This window comes from Vidua macroura, chromosome 6 (genome assembly GCF_024509145.1).
Source record: "Vidua macroura isolate BioBank_ID:100142 chromosome 6, ASM2450914v1, whole genome shotgun sequence".
NCBI classification, from domain to species: domain Eukaryota; kingdom Metazoa; phylum Chordata; class Aves; order Passeriformes; family Viduidae; genus Vidua; species Vidua macroura.
Genome location: NC_071576.1, coordinates 15,435,404 through 15,457,986, shown reverse-complemented (window position 1 = coordinate 15,457,986; position 22,583 = coordinate 15,435,404). Strand labels below are relative to the sequence as shown.

General features: G+C 38.5%; 1 protein-coding gene across 3 annotated transcripts in view; it reads left to right on the top strand.

Moving 5' to 3' along the window:
- UNC79 (unc-79 homolog, NALCN channel complex subunit) overlaps nucleotides 1–22,583 on the top strand; it is a 106,244-nt gene that overhangs the window by 49,863 nt on the left and 33,798 nt on the right. For 2 of the 3 annotated variants that reach the window (XM_053979214.1, XM_053979213.1), the window contains 9 exons: nucleotides 3,026–3,208; nucleotides 3,933–4,095; nucleotides 6,904–7,053; nucleotides 8,381–9,604; nucleotides 11,363–11,470; nucleotides 15,820–15,936; nucleotides 17,961–18,044; nucleotides 19,708–19,810; nucleotides 21,575–21,715. In XM_053979214.1, coding sequence (XP_053835189.1) covers nucleotides 3,026–3,208; nucleotides 3,933–4,095; nucleotides 6,904–7,053; nucleotides 8,381–9,604; nucleotides 11,363–11,470; nucleotides 15,820–15,936; nucleotides 17,961–18,044; nucleotides 19,708–19,810; nucleotides 21,575–21,715 — 2,273 coding nt within the window. The remainder of the gene's footprint in view (nucleotides 1–3,025; nucleotides 3,209–3,932; nucleotides 4,096–6,903; nucleotides 7,054–8,380; nucleotides 9,605–11,362; nucleotides 11,471–15,819; nucleotides 15,937–17,960; nucleotides 18,045–19,707; nucleotides 19,811–21,574; nucleotides 21,716–22,583) is intronic. The other variant, XM_053979215.1, reaches the window with a different exon arrangement.

The window sequence follows — 22,583 nt, the reverse complement described above, 5'->3', positions numbered from 1 at the left end:
ATTTTTCTTCCTTGCAGTGCACCAGGACTTTCTGTTCTCCCTTTCCTAGGGAGTGCTATTGCCATTATGAACTTTTGCCTATATTTCTGTGATAAATGACCAAGCACATCCTTGCCATCCATCCATCTTGTATGGAGTACCATAATTTTCTACCTCACAAAGCTCTTCTAAGGCTCAATTAATCCCCACTGATAAGAGTAGTGGGTGATACTGGGCTGAAAAATGTTTGGCACTTGCAGAGTATTCCTATTTGCAGTGGAGCATCATCACTTCAGTGCTTTTTCCTTATCACAGTCTCTCATAAAGGATTACCTTTGGGGACCAAGAGGGCTGTGTTTTCTGATGTCCTCTGTAACTTTCAAACATTGCTCAAAGCTATCCTTGTCTCTTCTGGACCTGAAATTCTTACCAAGATTTTCTGGTTCATATATTGGAATCAGTGATTTTTCAAAGTTAAATGTGATGCTGATAGTTGGATAAACTTTCACAGCTGGGGAGATGTCAGGTATCCATATTTCAGGAAGCAAAATAGATGGTGTTAAAGCAAACTGGGCAGCTGCAAATGCATTGGGTTCTGTTGTCCCAGAGCACTGTAGCTGTGTTAATTATCTTTCATTTGTGAAGTTTTAAATTAATGACTGTAAAAGGAGATTCAGACCTGTTGCTCTTGTATTGAGAGTCTGGAAGTGGCAATTCAGATCACAGGGCAGCATCTTCCACATTTATGTTTTTCAAGTGTTTTTCAAGTTTGGAAGCCCACATTTCAGTGATTATAATTGGCCTGATTTCCAGAAGTACTCCTTACTGCAGCTGTAAATATCAGCCCCTGCCTTTCTCTTCCACCTTTAAAATGTCTTGTGTGAGCCAGATTCACCATTTGTGTTTAAAAACTTTATAACTGAATCCTGGTTCCTCTGATGTCAAAAGGAGTTTGAGAGCTTTAGTAGTCCAGCATTTTTCTCTCTGCAGCAGACATCAACTTTAATTTGTATTTTGAGAGAATTTTTTTCTTAGCTGCAGGGATGCTTTGTGTTTGGAATCACCTTTTCTGCAAGAGAAATGCCATTTGTAATCCGAAGATGTGTTCATAGGGAGAAAACTTAGTACTGAGCTTTTAGGAGATCTATTTCAGTCGCTCTTCTTTCCCAAGCCATAAATACTTGCTTTACCTCGTCAGCTCCACAAAGCTTGGGATTAGGTTGGCTTGCTGAATCGCTGATTTTGATTCCAAGCTTAGTTAGAATGGACAGTTCGATAAAAAAGAAAAAAAACCCAAAATCAAATGTCTCAGTATTTTTCACCGAAAGCTCCGAGTGTTCCGGACTCCGAGAGCCCGGGCTTCTCTGCAGTGGCGGGCTTTGCCCGCGCGGTGGCGCTGTTGCGCAGCGCGTTGTCCCGGTGCGGGCTCCGCTCCGCCTCTCCCGCGGCCTTTACTCCTTCATTCTTTTATTCCCTCATTCTTTTATTCCTTCATTCTTTTATTCCTTCATTCCTTCATTTCTTCATTCATTCGTTCCTTCGTTCCTTATTTTCCTGCGGCAGCTTGGATCACAGCTCTGCTCAGCGGCAGGCGTGTTTGCGTTACAGGACGTGCTCCGTTAGGCAGCGCTCTGGCTGCTTTGTACGTGTGCGCTTCTCCTACCCGTGCTGTGTAACTATCGCTCCCTGAGGGAACACGGCATTACGGGGTAGGACCAAATTTGGTGATTATAAATTATATCTTCGACTGGCTCACCCTGCATGGATTGACACGGGATTCATCTATTCAGCTCTACACATGCAACACAAATATTTGAGACAGCTGCACATCAAACTGGAGAATTTTACAGGGAAAAGTTTACAGTTGGCTTGTTCAGGAGAGAACTTGAGACCATGAGTTTAGGGTTTGTAAATTAGTCTCATCTGCTTGTTCTAATAAAAACAAAACAAAAGAAGTAGAGAGCTGCTGATAAAATTAAGTCCACTGAAACTGCAGGGGCATGTTAGATCTTGGGAGTTGTGCTGGAGCTGCCTTGGCCTGTTGCTGCACCTTCCCGGGTGTCAACCAGTGTAGGGCAGCATCAGACACTGATGTCTGTGGCTTTGTGGAGCCTTGTTATGATCTAGTTTAACTGCTGATTTCAGCATGTGTGAGTTTAAAAATAGCTCATGCTGGAAGACTGATAGGAAGATTATGAAGAATGGCATTGCAGTTTCAAGTGAAACACAATTGTTCCAGGATAGTGGGAATATATGGCTTCACTGCGCTTTTGAATCACTCCTAGGATTCAAGCCACTGTCCCCAAATAGCATGATGCTCTTCAAAGGTCGTGATGGAGGCAAGGCATGTGACTAACAATAATCACAGCAGCCTGTCTGCAGCAATACCACCACTTAAGATTGATGAACATTTTATTTAGAGCAAGATAATTTTCATTTGCTTTATTCTTGGATCCTTTAGCATTTGTGTGCACAAACTTCCTGCATAATATAGTAGGCACTCTTACCTTCAGTGGAGAGTGGGAGCCTGGTGTCATTACCTGATTCCAGAACCTGGGGCTTAAAAAACCCTAATGCCTAATGTTGCAAGCCTATTGAGAAAAAAAGAAAACTGCCAGTACAATATTAAAATGTTAATACAAAGCCCCCAAATAACCAAACTACTCAACCCCCAAATCTCACAGGTGCATCCTGTCTGTTAAACATGGGATATACATAACATGGTTTTATGTATAGAAGCATGATCAACTTGTGCTATAATACACAGCTATTTCAGCGTAATATATTTTATGAACTTGCCAGTGTCTCTTAAAATTTAAACTGTACTGGGTGAAAGGCTTTCAAAACACATTTTATTTGTTTCATTCTGCCTATCTGGCTAAAATGAGAAGGTGGGCAAGCTGGCAGAAAGCTTCTAAATGGTAATGAGATTTCCTTAAAAGCATTGATTTTCTTTCACTTACCTAATACCTCAACTGTATTAATTATTTTGTTTTTTAACATCAGTGGATTTGCTTTTGGTGAGTAACTCCTATGTTCTTCACAGGTGATGGACTATAACATCAACCTGGGAAAACACCTTCTTCCCTTGGTGGTGCAGGTGTTGAAATATTGCACTTGTCCTCAGCTAAGGCATTACTTTCAGCAGCCTCCTCGCTGCTCCCTCTGGTCCCTCAAGCCTCACATTCGGCAGATGTGGTTAAAGGCTTTGCTTGTTATTCTGTATAAGGTGAGTGGTCTTAACAAGACACTGTCCACAGAAAAATTTACCCTTCAACTTGAAATTTGTTACAGGGAACGCCTAAATGTATGGCAAGTGAATGGAACTGTGAAGGACATTTTTCTTTGATATACTTACTCACTGCATTTAATGTCAGTGTCTGAAATAGTTAGGATTTAGTTTGTGCTACTGAATTCCTCTGTGCTTCTTCAGTCTTTATTGTCTTTCAAGTGTTTACCTGAGAAAGGAAAATATGGATATTAAAATAGGAAAACGATGTATGAAATTCCACTGAGAAGTATTTTGAGTAACTTAGAATTAGTTTTAACAAAATAGTAGTGACTTTAAATGGAGGAGTGTGTCAGTTTAGCAGTTTGTATTCTTCAGCTGAGTGATGCTTTTTAGGAAATGCTGTTAAAATGTAATGCATTTATGCACTGAAATGGAGCTGGGAATACTTTTGATATGCCTAACCAATTTCTATAGGGCATACAAGGAAGTGCAGACACTAAACATTACTAATATGGACTTTTAATATTTTATTAAAATAATTCTGTGTACAAAGCTGAGAAGAGTCCTGCTTCTCATGATATATTTGGAAATGTATAATCAAGGGAAGGCAAGGGGCATCCAGCTGATAATATTATTGTAATTTTTCTGTTTTACTTCCTGAATGTTTATTCAAGGAGAAAAGTGAGTTTTTAAGCTGAAGTTTTTCTCTTTTGCTGAACAGTACCCCTACAGAGACTGTGAAATCAGCAAGATTGTACTTCACCTAATCCACATCACAGTCAATACCCTCAACGCTCAGTATCACAGCTGCAAGCCCCATGCAACTGCTGGTCCTTTGTATAGTGACAACAGTAACATAAGCCGATACAGTGAAAAGGAGAAAGGTACTTTTAACACTCTGATTTGTATGAGAGTCATTGATTTAATTCACTAAGTCTTGCAGATGTTGTCGAATGGTAAATATGGTCTGACCTTTAGAACATACTTGTGATTGAGTCTGAAGTGGGACTTACCTGGCCAGGATTGCCATGTATAGTGAAAGAGGTTCTCAGCTGCTCTGTAGGCTGAGCATAATACAGTGGTCTCACATCTCTCAGGGGAGTGTATCTTAGACATAATGGTTCAGTCACCATGCCTGGATAGTTCTTGGCCTTTCCTATGGCAGTGCTAGCTGATCCTACATCACACAAGGTGAGCAACCAGCGTGACACCACATTCTTGTAATAACATGAAATAGTAGCAAATATTGATACTGAAAAGAGAAGACTGTGAATTCAGTCTGTAGTTTGCTTTTCTCTTTAAAGGAGCAGAAGTTGACAACGTTAATGCAAATGTGTAGGTGGGTGTCTAAAGGCAAAAGAATGGTTCAATACTTTGTGTCTGATTGTGAGCTCTGTATGTGCTTGCTAGGTGTAGCAGAGGTACTGTGATGAAGTGAACTGGTGTAAGCTTGGGGCTTCAAATGCCATGGTATCACTGAGTGTAATTCCTTAGGTTTGTGAAGTTAGGTACATAATAAGTGTTAATGATTAACATGTTCTTTTGACATTCTCTAGCCTTCTTTCAGTTAATTTTCCTTTTAGCTGCTTATTTGCTGTTTACATCTTCCTTCTCAAATAGTCTTCATAGTATGCAGAAAACTTCTGAAGAAAAATCCAAGAAACTCTCTTGTTTTCACGTCAGTACCTTTTCCTATCTTGCTGCTTGTTGATTGTGAAAAGATGTACAGCAAAACAAGAGCACAACATTTTGTTTACCTGAACATCCTATTACTCTGCTGTAGCAAATTAAAGCAATCTTAATGTGGATTTAAACTACATATTGCATAACCTCACTCAGTTGGACCTTTTGTATTTTTAGTGGAGGGCTAAGAGACAACTGTGGCCTTACTATGAATTTGTCTTTGTTGTGAGATAAGTTAATGACTTAATTCATAATGACTTACTAATGCATTTATAGAGTGCATTAACTTTCTGGATTGATTCTGAGACCTTTTAAAGACAAGTTGAGGTGCCCAAGTACCCAGCTTGTCCAATAGTGGCTCCCTGGGTGGCCTTGTGTCTCACTTCAGCATTGTTTCCTTGTGTTTATAGTGAGGAGAATAATATTTACTTGCTTTCCAAAGCTGTTGTGAAGGGCTTTGGGTTGCACAGAGGTAAAGGACCATAAATGGGCAAATTTTACTCTGTAAGTACTGACTTAGCAACAGGGCTTGTTCTCCTCCTTTGTGGAAGGGCTGCAGAAAAAGGAGGATATAGAAAAGTTTTCTTTCACCTGCAAAAAGCAGTGAATACAATTCCCCGGGGACTTGGAAAGTTGAAGCCTTTTCCACCTTTTCTAAAGAGACTTGTTTAATCACTGGTCAGGTAGTGTGTGTGTGTGTTGCTGTCATCATCAGAGGTTGTGTTTAGATAGTGAACAGGTGAGGATTTTGTTGTCAGGCAGCGAGAATTCATATGCTGAAGATGAATTTCTGCAATATTGATTTTTTTTCCTAATTTTTCTGCCAAACTTCATTGTGGGATCAAGTGTACAGACTGCTGTGAAACTGATGCTAAATCTTGTGACACAAAGCATTTGTTGGTAAGGGGAAGAAGAAGTTACACCTAGGACATGACATTAAATGCAATCTTCTAACTTATTAAAGCCAGTTGCTGTAGAAATTCTTACTATCAACCTTGATTGATTTTTCTGGATTCATCATTTCAATTAGATATCTTGTCCCTGATGCCTTTAGATGGCAGTTTCATATCTTCACATGTGCTAGCAGCTTCCCAGCAATTTCAGAACTGAAGATATTTTTGTCTCATTTAAGTATTCAGATTTTGTCCATTCTAGCTCTTTGACTGACTTGCCCCTTTGCTCCCAGACACCAAATGCATTTCCTCTCCGTATTTGCTTGCTACAATAAACAAGACCAACTTTGTTTTTCTTTTGAGTGCTCTGTTATTTTTTTTATTGTCCCAGTAGTGTTTCTTATTTCCTTGGAGATGAATCACTGGATGTAGAATTACAGAATGATTCCACGTGATAGATTTTTTATTTTTTTAATTTGTTTTGTTTTTAATAGCTGTTTCATATATGATACAGTATTTTTTTGGATGGAAAAATAAATTTGGATCTTTCTTTCTCTTTGGCATTTTCATCTGGCTGGTCTCAAATCAGAGCATGATGTTTTACTATTACTACTTAAATCAGTAATTTCATAATTCATACTCTTAGATCTTATTCTATTACTACTACCATTATCAGCTTCCCAAGATTATCTATTTCTTCCTTTTTTGCTTTCTTATTTTGCTGTTTTTTTCCTTACCTTGTAGTTCTTTCACTAATTTCCATCTTTTTCAATTTACCATTTCTCACTGAGCACTACAGAAGTTGTTTACTCAAGTCAGTGTTCCAATCTAGTGTATTTCTTCCATCTAAAGAATCTGTGTTATTATTGGTAGAGAAGATCAACTTAGAATGGTAAAAGCTTTTTAATGCTTTTGTTACACTATAACCTATTTTTCATTTCTCTCAGAACTTAAGATGTAATAAGAATGACAAAATTAAACCTGGGATACAAATTTTCTAGCAAATTTCATTTTTCAATTTAGCTGACACTAGCTGAGGTTTTGTTACATAGACAGCTTTTCATTCAAGAAATTGCACCTTCTTAAGAGTAATAATGTTTTTTCTTTCTCCAGCAGAGGAAGACAGTGTTTTTGATGAATCTGATATTCATGATACACCAACTGGACCTTGCAATAAGGAGTCTCAAACTTTCTTTGCGAGACTGAAAAGAATTGGTGGCAGCAAAATGGTGAAATATCAACCAGTTGAGATGAATGCTCAGAGAAGTATGAATTGCTTTGTTGGTATAAACTCATGCAGAAATACAATTTCCTACTCTTAATTTCAAACTACCAACTTTCTTTGTAGAGTTTGTTGCACTGCCTAATATTAATATAACTATTCTGTGTGACTCTGAAGAACACTTATTTTCCTGAATGAGTTATCTTTCAGGAATCTCAAAGTAGGCACTCCAGAGTAAAAATACCTAAAATGAGCAGGGTTTTTTTTGAAATATTAAGCTCTTATGAATTAAAAAAAAAAATTAAGAGGATTTTTTTGAATTTTCTTCAACCATTGGGCTGAAGACTTTTTACTTAAATTATTTTTTCAATCAATTTCCCAGAAATTGATTTTGTTGATAAGGTGGGACTCTACGGTAAGCAAATTTGGTTTTGCTGCTGCAAATGTCATTGTTTTCCATTGGCAAAAGTGGGGTTTTCAAAAAGTAGGAGCTATTTTGATTTCAAATTTAGGTGTCTGGAATCAGTAGCCTGAAAAAAAGTTGAAGAGATTTTCACTACCTGCCTGTTTTTTATTCCCTTTTAGGTGTTTGCAGAGGGAGGGGAAGTGATTCTGACTAGAGCGAACACTAAAACTTCTATCACTGTTTTTTTCTGCACAGTGATTTGTATGTGGAGTATTTTGAAATAGGTGGATATTAATGATTAGGAATATCCTATTTTATGTGAAAAAATATGTAATTCATAATAATAGCAATGGTGATAATTTTTGAAAATGTTCTCAATGGGTGTGTTCACATAGCAAAGTACCAGTGCAGTGGCAGTGGCAGCAGTGCAGCTGTGCTCACTGCCCTCCTCCCCAGCATGGGTGCTGTGATAGCTGCTGGACCCTGCTGGGTTCTAGGATCACCAGGGAAAAATTCTCTGATCTCAGGCTTGTGCTGCAATATCCTCACTACCAATACTACCTTGCTTCTTGAATCAGAAGCATCCATTTAAAGCTTGTTCTGCTGCAGTAAATAATAGGTGAACTACATGCAGCCATCCCAAGTATCTGTGGAAATTACATGCCTATGACACCTCCTTTCAATGCACAGGGTTAAACAGTCTATCTTCATGTACATCTGTCCAGGATTCATAGACTTTGGACAGCATTTAGATAAACTCTACTATCCAAACAGCAGGTTTTTGTTATTATTTGTTGTAAAATTCCATGTAATTTTGTTCTGAGGTTAAAACAAAATGTAGGCAATTTTGACTAATACTGGGTTTGCATTTAAAATGTCAATCATGTTGAATTGTGATATAAAGATGAAGGTATCTGCCAAAAGTCTCCAACTGAGGTAGTATTAGCTTTTTCTGTTTTGATCAGGTGAAATAGAGCTGGCTGAATATAGAGAGACGGGGGCCTTACAAGACAGTATTCTACGCTGTGTGAGAGAAGAAAGCATTCAGAAAAAAAAACTGCGCTCTCTAAAACAAAAATCTCTTGATATAGGGAACGCAGACTCCCTGCTGTTCTCGTTAGACGAACACCGCAGGAAGTCCTGCATAGACCGCTGTGACTTAGAAAAGCCTCCTGTCCCTGCTGCTTACGCCACACACAGGCACAGCGATTATGGACGCTCTCGGCAGAATTCTTCTACTAAAGCTGAAAATATAGACACACAAGAAGCTCTTCCTCATGCAGAGAGTTTCCAGGAAACCAAAAGACCTGTCATACCAGAGGTTAGGCTAAATTGCATGGAAACCTATGAAGTGAAAGTGGACTCCCCAGTTAAAACTGCTGATCCCAAGGAAGATTTAGATCTGATAGATTTGTCCTCCGATTCAACATCAGTTCCTGAAAAACATTCAGTGCTCTCCACTTCAGATAGTGACTCTTTAGTCTTTGAACCACTTCCTCCCCTTAGAATAGTGGAGAGTGATGAAGAAGAAGAAACAACAAACCCGCTGAATGATGAGGTCTCTGGCAAAACTGCTGTTTCATCTCCTTCAACTCCTATCAACGTGTCTGCACTCAGCCTCAGCACAACTCCGCTGGTGCAGTTCAGCATTGAAGATTGCTCCAAAGATTTTAGTTCTAAAGATACAAGCAACAACACTTCAGCAGCAATAGAAGAGGCAATTTCCATTTCTCCCAAAGATCAGAAGGACTCTTCAGAGTTAGTTAAGCCAGAAGAGTTTCAGGACATGTCCTCTGGAAACTCACTAACTCTGAAACAGAAAAGAGACCTGCTGCAGAAATCATCTGCCCTTCCAGAAATGTCCCTTGATGATAACTCTGAGCTCAGTGTGGAGGAAATTAAACCTAGTGGAACAATTCCAAGCCCAAATGTAAAGACAGTCCTTATTAAAGTCCCCGAAGATTCTGAAAAGCAAACAGAAAGTGATAAACTTGATACCAATACAGAGTCTGACACCGAACAAAACACAGAGCAGAAGCAAGAAGGGGAAACTGAGGAGTCAGAATTTAAGATTCAGATTATTCCTCGACAGAGGAAGCAGAGGAAGATTGCTGTGAGTGCTATTCAGAGAGAATACCTGGACATTTCCTTTAACATCCTTGACAAGCTGGGAGAGCAGAAGGAGGCAGGTGAGCTCACTCACCCAGGCAAAAGGCTTATTTTTGTGTGAAGGTTTTAGTAACAGACCTGTGTAAGTAACCTCCTGTGTAAGGAGATGTGTATATTTACAGTGAGATGTGGGTACTTATAGCATCTGATGTGCTAGCTGAGTGCTTTCAGGTGTTTGTTTCTCACAAGGAATGTGCTAATCATTTAATGTGTAAAGGACCCATTTGAAAAGGAAGCAGAGTTCTGTGACAACAATACTCATTCTGATATCCAAGTTAGGGAATGAAACTCCCTGTCCTCTTTATGCTGGGAGTCAGAAAAATGGTCATACTTCTGTGCCTTTTATCCTCCTAATCTAGTCCATGCTACACTGATTCTCTTTTAGTGTAGTGATTTTTGGCCCTCATTTCTTTTGCCAGCATAAGGCAGTGGAAAGCAGAATGGATCACAAAGTGCAAGGCTGAGCAGGCTGTGGACTTCCAAAGTAAGAGCACTTGGAATTAATCACAGTTTGCACTTAGACATAGACACACACATATATTTTGTTTTTATACACTAAAACCTGTTTGTAGCCTTCTTTGTGCTGGGTATCCACAAAGTTTTCTTGGTCTGTGTTTGTTGAAGATTTAAAATTCAAGGATGGGCAATCCTCTGTGTACCCTAAGTTTTTTTTTTTCAGGTGATTTCAATGCAAAGTTTTGTTACCAAGCTTTTTTCAGGTGGAGAGAAAATGAGTTTTAGCTTTTCCTCAGATTCCAGTTGGATCTATCAAACAGTTTGAAAAATGGCATGCTGATGCCTTTTTAATTTCTTGGCTATTTTTTTCTTCCTAGGATTTTTCAGTTACTAGAATTTTACCATGTTTTTTAACATATTAATGAAAAAGGACAGAATCCTTCAGGCTTCAGTTCTCTGTTGCTGTTGAAGTGAGGAGGAATATTTATGCATTCCAGACCTCACTTTTTTCTGAAGTGCTTCAGAGGGAATCACAGTATAAATTCTTCTTAGGATATTCCACTTTTACAAGGTGAAATTGCTCCGTGTAATCATAGTTACACTGTGCCCTTTATGCTTCAGGCCTGTTGTCCCATTTATGGTTCTAATAAGCTGAAGAACTACTGGAGCTTTAGAAAAATTAAAGAGAGCTGAGTGCTTTTGAGCCTTTCATACAGAGAAGCGTGGCCTTGAAAGAATTGTGCAATTAGACTCAGTGCTTTTTTTGCCCACTAAAAAGGGACAGTTTTCATGCAGTAATGAACGCTGTCACCCTTGAAACTGCTTGGATGGGCTGTTCCAGTTCTGAAACACTACGTGGAACCTTTTTAATGCAGAATTTTAAACTGAGAATCTTCAGGAACAAAGGCTAGGTCAACAGCCTCTTGAATGAAAACTGATGAGATGTTGGAGTTAAAGCTTTTAAAAGATGCTAAGCTGTCACTTAAACTAGCTTTGTATCAGTGGTCTCTCTCTTATTTCCATGTGGGTGGTTCCAATAATCATTTGAGTGGGATCAATATCAAACTCTAGCATTTATTAGTCGTGAGCTCTAGAGACCATAGGCAGCCGTCTCCTTTAAAAAGCGATTTTAAGAAATAGATCCCTGTGCCCCTATAAAAATTCTTAGAGACACACAGACTTGAATCCTTTTAAAACTGCTGGGAATGCCAGATGGTGAATGGATGACTGAAATGATGCGAAAGGGACATCTAGGGAGAATGAAGATTAAAAACTTTGTTGATTTAAAATGCTGAGAGTTTAAGCAAAATTTTCACATGCAGATCCTGCTGCCAAAGGACTTTCAACTCTGGAAATGCCAAGAGAGTCATCATCTGCACCAACCCTTGAAGCAGGTGTTCCAGAGACAAGTAGTCACTCTTCCATATCAAGTAAGTTTACCTCTGGTTTGATGATTAAAACCAAAGTTACTGTATTGTGCATCAGATGCACATCATGGATGGCAAATTCCTTCCTCTGAGTTCCCTTGATTCTTTGAAGTACAGCTGTTTTGGCTATCATTAGAACTGTTAAATCTCTGATGGTCAGCAGCATTTTAACAGTTAGTAGCTAAAGGTTTTCTCTTGGGACATGCAAGTTTGACAAATGTGGTTTTCTTGAATTAAAGTAGGTAGTAGCTAAAAGCAGTAATTCACTAAAGCTGAATGTTTATTTTCCCCTGTGAGAAAGCATTGTCAACTGTCAGTGCACAGAAGCAGAACATGAGAGTACACAGGACTGTTACTATGGCCTTTGGTACATTTTTTGCTGTACCTTAGGAAAAAAATCTCTTGCAATTTTTGTAAAATGCCTTGAATGCCACTTTCTCAGCTGCTTCCTGAAATGTGCTAACTCTTTGTCTGGGATTCCCATAACCATTTCAATTGAAAGTGAACTATGTTGTTTAAAGTAGACGTGACAGATGGCTTAACAAAGCACATGAAGTTAAGATGTTAAGTTGGAGGTACCTTAGAACGCTTAATGAAATTCAGAATGGTGTGTCCATCTAGGTGACACATCTGAAGGCCAGTGGGGCAGAACTGTGACTAGTAAAAAAGGGAGGAGAAATTACTTCCTTTGATACCAATGAACTGCTAGGTCAGCTCAACTGTCTTGCTGAACTTCAATTTCAGACTGCTACTGCAATATTAAATTTTCATCTCAAATTCATTGTCTGCTGATTAGATTGGAAGGAATGTCTGGCTTATTAAAGGAAGAATATTTTAGACATGCTAGCTGTGTACCTCCCCAATTTTCCCACAAGCATCTTAGGCCATGTGCATCTCATAGAGACATTTGTTGGCCACCTAATGATACAGATGCCACGTACTAAAGCAGCTGAAGAGATGCCAGTTAAGACCTATCTCTCTTGCTTTTAGCCCAGTGCTAGTGGCTCCTATAAATTCCAACACAGGAAACTGGGAATAGTACCTATATGATGTTGAGCCTGCATTCCTATGTAAATATTTCTTTCCTCTTTCTGGAAACTTGCCTCAGTTTCCAACTGCAAGAAAGGATATGAATTCTTCCATTGTGTCTCTTGTACATTTAGACTGAAATGATTTTAATCTTCTACTATGTATCTTTTCAGTGCTTTGCATAGTAGGCCCTTATCAGGCCTGTGAGCACAAGGCACTTCTGTAACACAAATAGGTAATATAACCTGGCCACACAAAGCATGCATCATTGACTGCAGTGGGAAGATTTTGCCTTTGAAACTCTCTCTTTGAGTAGAGAATGCTACAGGATTGACCAGATCAGTAGATAACAAATGGAAAATGTTGCCAGCCACTGTATGAAGGTTACTGATCTTCTAATGTGCTTGTTAGGTATCTTGCAGAAAACCTGATAGAGGAAATCTTCCCCCCTGTCATGGTCTAACCCCAGCCAGCATCCAAGCCCCAGGCAGCCGCTCGCTCACACTCCCACCAGCAGGACAAGGGAGAGAATGGGAAGGGTAAAACCTGGAAAACTCATGGGTTGAGAGAGTTTAATATGGAAAGCAAAACCTGTGCATGCAAAGAGAGCAAAACAAGGAATTAATTCACTGCCTCCCATGGGTAGGCAGGTGTTCAGCCATCTCCACTAGAGCAGACCCCCATCACAAGTGATGGCGACTTGGGAAGATGAAATCTGTAATTCCAAATGTGTCCTGCCTTCCTCCTTCTTTCATCCACCTTATATACTGAACATGATGCCATATGGTGTGGACTATCCCTTTGGTCAGTTTGGGTCACTTGTCCCTGGCTGTGTCTTCTCCCAGCCTTCCATGCACCCCCAGTGTGGCAGCATGGAAAGCAGAAAAGGCCTTGTCTCTGTGTAAACCCTGCTCAGCAATAACAAAAACATCTCTTTATTATCAACCCTGTGTTCAGCACAAATCCAAAACACAGCTCTGTGCCAGCCACAGTGTCGAAAATTAACTCTTTAAATTAAACCCCAGCTGAAACCAGCACAGCTCCCTTTGCCACTAGTCAGTCACAGGCATGAAAAGTCATGTGCTGGTCTACAGCAATCATCCTGGATCCAACACTGTTCAAAGGCTGGCAACTCTGACGTTTTTTGTGGCTCAGGTTTTTTTTTTTTTTTCTCCAGCTCTCTGGTGGTTTGGATTTTGGGTGGGTTTTTTTGTTGTTTGGTGGTGTTTTTTTTTTTTTTTTAATTTTTTTTTTTTTGGTTATTTTGGGTTTTTTTTTGCCCTGTAACTTATCATTATTTGAAGTCATTGCTGTCATTGAGAAATCAGGTAAATTATCCTGGAAATCCAAACCTGCTCAACAATAGCCTGATTATGTGATATATTAATGTAATTTTTTTAACTGCAATTGCAAAAAGTTGCTAGAGAAAATTTAAAGAGATAATTTTCTCTATTTTGACAGTCATCTGCACTCCAAGCAGTCTTGTCTGTTCTAACGTTAATTGCTGTTCTTTTATCGGGAAATTCTATGCTTGATAAAGTGATAAAGCATCTATTTAAAATCATTGCCCTAGAAATGATGGAAATTCTATTTTTCTCTTAATTTGCTGTGAAAAGCAGCTGCAATATAACTTTTACAAGTGAAACACAGAATAGTTCTGGTTCAATTCTACAAGTTTCAGTTATACCAGGACAGCTTTACAGAAATGCTGTACTTGGGCCAAAAAATGGAGTTTAAATGCACTGCAAAAGAATATAACTGGGAAGGACATAATGAGTAAAAACTTAAATATTTCATCTAATAAAATAATTTCAGTGCAGATTTTCACTGAAATCTTTGTTTTGGTTGTTGTTACTCAAGGCCTGTATTTGTTTTGTTTTGGTTTTGAGGGAGTACTCTGCTTACTCTGAATTATAAACTCTTTGATAGGAAATGAGTAGAGCAAGTTTAGGAGAAAGCACTCAACCCTTCTTTACTTTCTAAAAGTTGCAGTTTATCCCATATCTGTACTTCATCACTGTTAACAATGTGAAATGCTGTGTTTAATTTCACAGCTTAGATGGTTACTGTTCAGAATTTTAGAATGGAACTACGTGATAGTTAGTGGTCTTTTTAATGATTTTGAATGTAGTTGCAGATGAAAATGATCATTCAGAGAAGATTTTGTTTTGTTGCTATTGCTCTAAGGTCCTGTTGAGGAAAAACGTAAAGCTATACTTAAGGCAGCATTTTAAAAGCTTTCCTGGATATTTGTGTCAGCAGTTTCACAGGCCTTGTTCAAGCAGGGCCTTAAAACTCTGTCTTCATGCAGTGAGCAATGATTTTAGTTTCAATGGTGGAAGTATACTGCTCAGGCTCAATTGTCCAAGTGAATGTATTATGCTCATTCAATTTGAATTTTTTTTTATGCCTGGAGAAAAAAGTGAGAAAGTCAGGAGCTATGTATAATCTCTTTCTTCTTCAATGTAATTAGAGAAAATATGTAGAATCATTTAAATTGAAAATGAGCTTTAAGATCCTTGAGTCCAACCTAGCACTGCCAGTCCATCACTAAGTCATGTTTGTGAGCACTACATTGATATGAACAAAAGTTGTAAGTCTCCCTTATGGTTTTACTTTGAGCATTATCCAATGACACATACCTCATAAATAATTTTTTTTAAATGAAATAAATTGTTGGATGAATAAAAGTTGAATGTTTGTTGCTTGATAGCTCTCTATAAGAAAAATGGCAGTGAAGTTACAGAAGGGTCTCCTCTTCAAAGGCTGCTGGCTTCACACTTCAGCAGAACATGCAGGTGTTCTGCCTGAGGGGTGGGTGTGTAGGAGGCAAGTTCAGGTCTGCCACCCATGAAGGATGCTGCTGGTACATAGTGTCAGTGAATTTGTTTTCCTAGGGTCAGCATGGACACAGCAGTCCTCCATGCTTTGCTGGGAGGAGACTGAGTTTCCTTCCTTGGTACGTTGTATGTGAGAGAGATTCAAGTGTCCATGTATTGCCTCGCAGCATGGGAGTTTTGGGGTAGTATCTTAGCACTTCCCAGATACCAAGTCTTTTGATTAGCTTTCATAATATTTGGAGGCAAAAAGGCACTGACAGTTGACACAGTGATCCCAAGTCTCTTCTGACTGATGGCACTGGGGCCAGTATTGTACCCTGTGTAACTGTATGAAAGGTGCATATTGAATTGAGCAAGATCTTTAGAGCAAGCCATCATTGTCATTTCAGTATGTATATCATGCTGGCTTGTAAGATCAGGAAATGAGTGTAGTTCTAAATGTTGTCTGAGCTCCTGAAATCCTTTTGCATTTCTGACTTGCAGCTCAGTTCAGACAAATGAAAAGAGGCTCTTTGGGAGCTCTGACAATGAACCAGCTAATGAAGAGGCAGCTGGAACACCAGTCTAGTGCTCCCCACAATATCAGCACTTGGGATACTGGTGAGCTGCATTTATTGTTCTTTATTTCTATTTCCTAAGCCAATTACTGTGTAACAATCCACTTAAAACAAACAAACAAACAAAAAAAAGGAGTATTTCTATTCCTCCATTGCAGATAAGTGATCAGTATCGAGTCTAAAGTGAATCTTTATAGAGAGTACAAGATTATCACCTAGTAAGAGTTGGAATAGTTACATATTTGGGAGGTAGACCCTCTGGTACAGAATTGTCCCTTTAATTGTGCATATTATTCAGATTATTTCCTGGTCTCATTGAAAGAAATACAAGAATCACAGTTGAATTCATTAGGTATAGGATTTCATCCCTGGTGCATGGAATCATTTGTTTGTATGTGTGTTTACAATGGTGTTGGTACACCACAGAGTTGTGCCTTCTACCAGCCAGTTTTGTTTCTACTTAAAGAAGTTTTCACCAACTCATGCTGAACACCTGAAGTTTCTGTTTACTCACTGCTTTTTCCCCTTTTAAGATGAATGCAAAGCAATGAAAACTGAATTAAGCACATAATTTATTCACTACTCATTTCATTTGTTTTTTTTTTTTTGTTTTCTTCTGTAAAACCACTTTCAGTTATACCAAATTCATAGCAGATGTCACTAAACAATAAATTAATTCTGGTTTATCAAAAATGCTAGATATTTTAGTTAGATATGGTTTATCAAAAATGCTAGATATTTTAGCCCATTTTGATGTTAGTGATGTTAAAAAATTGTGCTTCTCAGGAATTTGTCAGCAGATCCAGATGCATCTAGAGAAAGGAATGCTTAAAAAACTATATGGAACTTAGCATGCTGAATGAATGTCTTACCCTCAGCCCTGGACAGCTGAGTTGAAATTTTTGGTTAATTTAGTCTTCGGCTTCAAGTTCCATCAAACTAAGCTGTGTAGCTGAAGAGTGGCCAAAGATATTGTGCATAGTTTAGGATTATCCTTTCTATTCCAGTCTGCTGAATAGCATGCTCAGCATGAGACCCTTAAATCACAAAAGTCACAATTTGCCAGTGGTAACAATGGGGGTTTTGTCCTAAAAGCAGGTAAGTTTATTTACTGAAGCGACTTAGCTGGATCACCTAGTCTCTCAGGTAGGGTTTTAGAGATTTAAAAGTTACTGCCTTTGTACTTTGTACAGGAGTACTTAGCCTGTATTCAAAATGAACAGGTCAATACTCAAAACTGTTCAGAATCTCTGTCTAGTTAATCCTGTTCCAAACCTAGTAGCTTTCATCACAACATCGATGACTTTTCCCTCCAATATTCAATTCAGCTAAAGGCCTTCAAAATGCTCTTGTCTGGAAAGCTCTGCATCTCTCAGTCTTTTGTTCAACCACTAGCTTCAAAGTAAAGTTTTTATTTGGACAGGGTTTTTTGGTGTTTTTTTTTTTTTTAGGACAAATGCTCATTGTGACTGTTTGTCATTTCAATGTCACTCCACAATTTTAAGACTCATTATACTCATGCATACCAACTAGGAAGTAGTCTCATCCCACATAAATATGTGTGTTTGGTCCACACATGCTTTATTAATTTTTTTTTTATTACCTGGGTAGGTGTCATGTCTCTCTTCCATTCTTATTTCAAACCACTCTTTTCCCAAGGTTGCTGTCTGTAAAAAAAAAATAAAATTGTTTTGTGCCTGGCTTCTGTCAGTACAAGCTATATCTTCTAGCGTGTTGGTATTTCTAAACACTTGTTTCTTTCTCTTTTTCTGGCTCATGTATTCCATATCTTGTAGAATCTTTATGGCTAGCACTTCTTTTCCTGTTTAATGACTCTTGTCTAAAATGTCTTCTTTATTATTAGGTTGTCTATGTACTTTTTCCTGTATGGACTTCTTTCTTTCTTTCTTGCCCCTTCCTTACTATGTTTATGGGTTTTTTTTTTCCCCTATAGCAGTTGTATTTGTCTTTCTCTTGTTTTAACTGTTTAAGACTTGTGGTTCCGCTGACTGGTGACAGGTGCTGGATTTGTGGTTCTGGAGACTGAAGTTCTTTCTTTATTCACAGAGCAGATACAGCATGGAAAGAGGCTGTGCAATGTCCCTGTTTGCCTAAACCCAGATTTGGAGGGACCACCACTGAGAATCCGAGGTTAGTTCAGTGTCTGTTTGACCTGGTCCTCTGCCAAGACTGCCAGGAAGATTTCATGGTTAATACAAAATGGTGCTGAATTCTGTGTTCTGTTCAGCTGTTAAAACCCTCAACTGTCCTGCGGAAAGTATGCAGAGAGTGGCTCAATCTCATTTCTGTACAAGCTCTCCTCCCTCACAGCTGCTATACATCCAGACTCTTTTACAGCCCTGCAATGGGGCAGTGACCTACTTTCTTTGCCTAAATCATATTTTTTCCTACTGTTTACTGAACAAGAGAGGACATTTTTGAGTAGTTAAGTCTTACTCCAACATTTTAACATGCATTATGACTGCTTTTAGCATTTGTGTGCTGCAGTGGAACTTACATCTAGAGAATATGACAGTGAAACTTCAAAAGCCATGGCAGACAGACAGATCTTTATCCATCTGAGAGGAGAAGAAAAACCTGGCTACAAAATCTATATCTATCCCCTGCATTCTGGATGTTTTTCTACATTACTGAAGTATGTAATGCGATACATACTCTCGCCTTCCTGAAGTGTCTGCCCATATCCAATGAACCTTGGGGAGCAATTACAAAGTTTGGAACTGTGGATGTGAAAGAAATGTTTCCTTCATGTTTCATAAAATGGTTATTTAAAACCTGCCTTATTCTCATTTCACTCCGCTTATTATGAGTTCAGAAATTTTGGGAGCTTCTTAGCTTATTTTGCCTGAGAGCTGTTGTTAAATTTGCTTTTCCTACAGTAACCAGGATTTTGTCATAATAAATTCCATCTAAATCTTACATAGAGAAGCTTCCTCCTGTTTCCATAGTTAAATATTACCAGAGCAGGCTAATGTTGACATTAAATCTGAATCTACAGATTGAAGCAACCAGAAAGAAAATTGGCAATGGATTACTTAAACTGTAATTAGGGAAAGCAGAACTTGGAGAAGTCAAGCGTTTGGTTCTCCCATAATACATAACTTTTCCTAATAAAATAAGTATCTATCAGAAATTAGGTGCACAAAAGTGCCAAGGGCAAAGGGAGCCCCATATGTTGGCATGATCACAGTGGCTGTGCTCTCAGCTGAAAAACTCAGCTTTGAAGAATAAAGATACTTTTGAAGATTTTCAATGGAAAGCATTTCTAATTATCAACCCTCCAATGTTCTCAATTCCTTATGAATTATTTCTTCTCTCTGTCCTTTCCTGGTTTACCTCCTGTGACTCTGTTAGGGATAGTATGAATAGATTGATGACCTGGTGTTGAGACATGTGAATTTAATTCCTTCTTCACTATGGTAACTATGGGAAGTTAATTCCCAAAAATGTATGGGAGAATACTACAAATCTTCTGATGTGCAGTCTCATAGCAACTGTAGAATCATCTTCTCTACCTAGTGGATACAATTGCATTCAATTTCCTGGAATTTTTGGTTTATGTTATCTTTTTTCCCCGAGGATTTATCTATTTTTAATTGATAGTTCTAGGTAGTTGGAATAATCTGGCAGAAGGAAGGATTGTGCTTATATGTCTTTTTATTGACACAATTTATTTCTTATTTCTAGACATAGTAAAGCCATTATGGCTATTCTTTAAAAGTCTGCTCATCAAGCATTTTTGATTTCTGTTTGATTCTTTCCTTTTTTTAATTCTTTCCCTAATTGCCTTAAGGTGCTACAAAATCTAGTTTGCTGTCAGCACCCAGTATAGTCAGTATGTTTGTACCTGCACCAGAAGAATTTGCTGATGACCAGCCCATTCTGATGACTGACAAGTAAGTGGGTTTTTTTCTCTCCTTTCAAAGAACTAGTTGAACTTCAAGTAAAGTGTAGATATACTTGATGCAAATACAGAGTGCATTCTATTACTTATAGTCCATTTTATCTCCATGCTAAGGTGTTTTTTTTTTTTAGGTTTGTTTTTTTTTTTTTACCCCAAGGTAAACATTTTCTAAACACTGCTAGCTAGATGTGTTTTCAATTCAGTAGGATCTGGATGATTGTGCACAGGTGAAATGATGACTCAGGTTATTGTGTGTCCACAGAGGTCAGGGGAAGCACTTTCCATCTTACTTTCAGTCAAGGGTTCCTTGTGATCCATCAAAAACCTCTTTTGTCTGAGGGAAGAAAAAAAAGAAGAAAAGAGAAATTCCATTTAAAAATTCCTTTGGGTTTCTGTTGAAATCAGTAGCTGTTGATGTGTCATCATATGTAATCTACATAGCATTTTTAATGCTGATACTCACTGATCCTCAAAGCTTTTGCAAACCTCTATTGTTTGGTTAAAATGCTTGTAAAGGGAATGCTAAACAGAAGTGTACTCATTTAATAGAGAAGTAAAGCAGTCAGCAGGGAGCCATGCATTGATTTGTTCAAAACTTGGGAAGAGAAACCACGAGTTCCTGTGTGTGCTCAGTCCAGTGGACAGACAGACATGCAAGGATGATCACTGGAGAAAGACAGGGCCATTGTGCAGGCTGTGATTGCTAATGGACCTTATTGTGTGACAAAGTGAAGCATCCCAAGGTTAGTCTGGTCTATGGCACTTCCCTTGGCCATTTCACCAAAGCTCAGGCAGTACCTATTAACATGCAGACCAGCTGAGCTTGACTTCCATGACTTTGTTGGCATATTTTCTTTATGTTCAGTAAAAAAGGCAAGAAAATTGCCTGTTCAATTCCATTAAGTTAAAATCTCAAAATCTGTTGGAGTCATTAGCAACTGATTGATCAAATTAAGGCAGTCTTCTTACTGGGCTGAGATAAGCCAATTTCCCACATTGGTTTGCCTTTTTCATAGGTTATGAAAGCCTGTCTCATCTCTACCAAATCTGACATCCCCTTTAGAATTAGACATTTCAGAGCCCTTTCAGACCTTCTTCAGTAGTCTTTGAGCATTTCAGGAAGGATAAGTGACTCAGCAGCAAATCTACCCTGGGAAAGGAGACTTTTCTGACATCTAAGGTTCTGTGCCCCTGAGAGGTCTTTTCATTTATTTCTTAATAGCTGTAGCTGCTGTGGGAACCAATCAGATCATTGTTTTCTAATTGTATAATTTGTTATTCATAATTCATGACTGACAGGAAGGGCAATGTGAAATTGTTCCATCTCTTTAACATCATCTGTGAGTGTCATTGTTTGTGTCTATGGTGCCTGGGCCTTAGCCCAAGCTGCACAAATTGGCTGTGCTCACTTTGCTGAGGGCCAGACTGCTGCTCTTGGATAGTGCAAACTGATACAGTGAGGGAGCTGGGGTACAATTTCCAATGAAGGACCCAAAACAATGCCTGCCCTGTGGCCCTCTTTCATTTGTCACTAAAGAAACAGGCAGTGTAGCTAGTGAGAAGTTCTATTAATGTTTGAAAACTATGGACTGTCACTAAATATAGAAAGATCACAATTACATTGTCTTTCTAAATAAATGTGGAATAGAATGTTCTAAGTAATAATACTTTTAAAAGACATAATTAAACACAGATTTATGTATAGTAATGCTTTGTTTGAAATTTGTTAACATCAGGATTAAAAACTTCCTTGCAGGTGCCATGACTGTGGGGCTGTTCTTGAAGAATATGATGAAGAAACACTAGGCCTGGCCATAGTTGTGCTCTCAACCTTCATTCATCTCAGTCCAGACTTGGCTGCTCCTCTGCTGTTGGACATCATGCAGTCTGTAGGAAGGTAAATTCAGGACTTTCTCTCTTCAACAAGATTGAAAGGATTTTGTGCCTGGAATTTGGTTTATGTAAACTTCAGTATACAAAGGTGTATATTTTAAAACTCTTAAGTGAATAACATCTGGTTCTGTCTTATGTCTTTATTATTCATCGTTTTCTAAATTTCTTGTGTAATTTCTTCCACTGTCAGTTCAATTTTTGGCAGCTTCTTTGATATTTTCCCCTTTTACCCTCCAAAAGCTGGAAGTTCCAGCTTAGGAATCTCCTCAGCTTGTCCCACTGTAAGCAGTGATGTAAAGAATAAATTCAGATTTTCTACAGTACCCTTATTTATTTACTACCCTGTTTGTTACCTGAACAGCAACTGGTGCAGCAATTGGTGTGATTCTTAATCTTGGTCCTTGAAAGAAAAGAAAATTCTACTGTTAGTTTTTATTCCTCCTGCTAGCTGCTCCTTAAATTTTTTTTTTTTGGTTGTGGTTTTGTTGTTTTTGTTTTTTTTTTTTTTTTGGGTTTTTTTTGTCCTGCCTCCTAGTGCTTTTTATACCCCATTTGTCAGAATTTATGCTCTTTTCTGCTTTCATTTGAGACAGGACTCAGGACTTCATCTTTTTGAAAGAAGCCTTCTCTTTTCTAATAACCTCCCTTACCTTATTTTCTTCTGCTCTTTTGAAGTCTTTCTTAACAACTGGAGTACCTTGGCCCTGCATTTCCAGTGTAATGCTCATAAACATCTTCTGTGCTTCTTACAAGAATTGCATTCTCTTGGCTCTCCCCTTGTTGCTGCTTTGACACAATTTTTCACTTTAATGTGGCTCCTGCTTTAGAAGTTATGCAGAAATGTGGTCAGCTTTTCTGAACTTTGCTCCTGG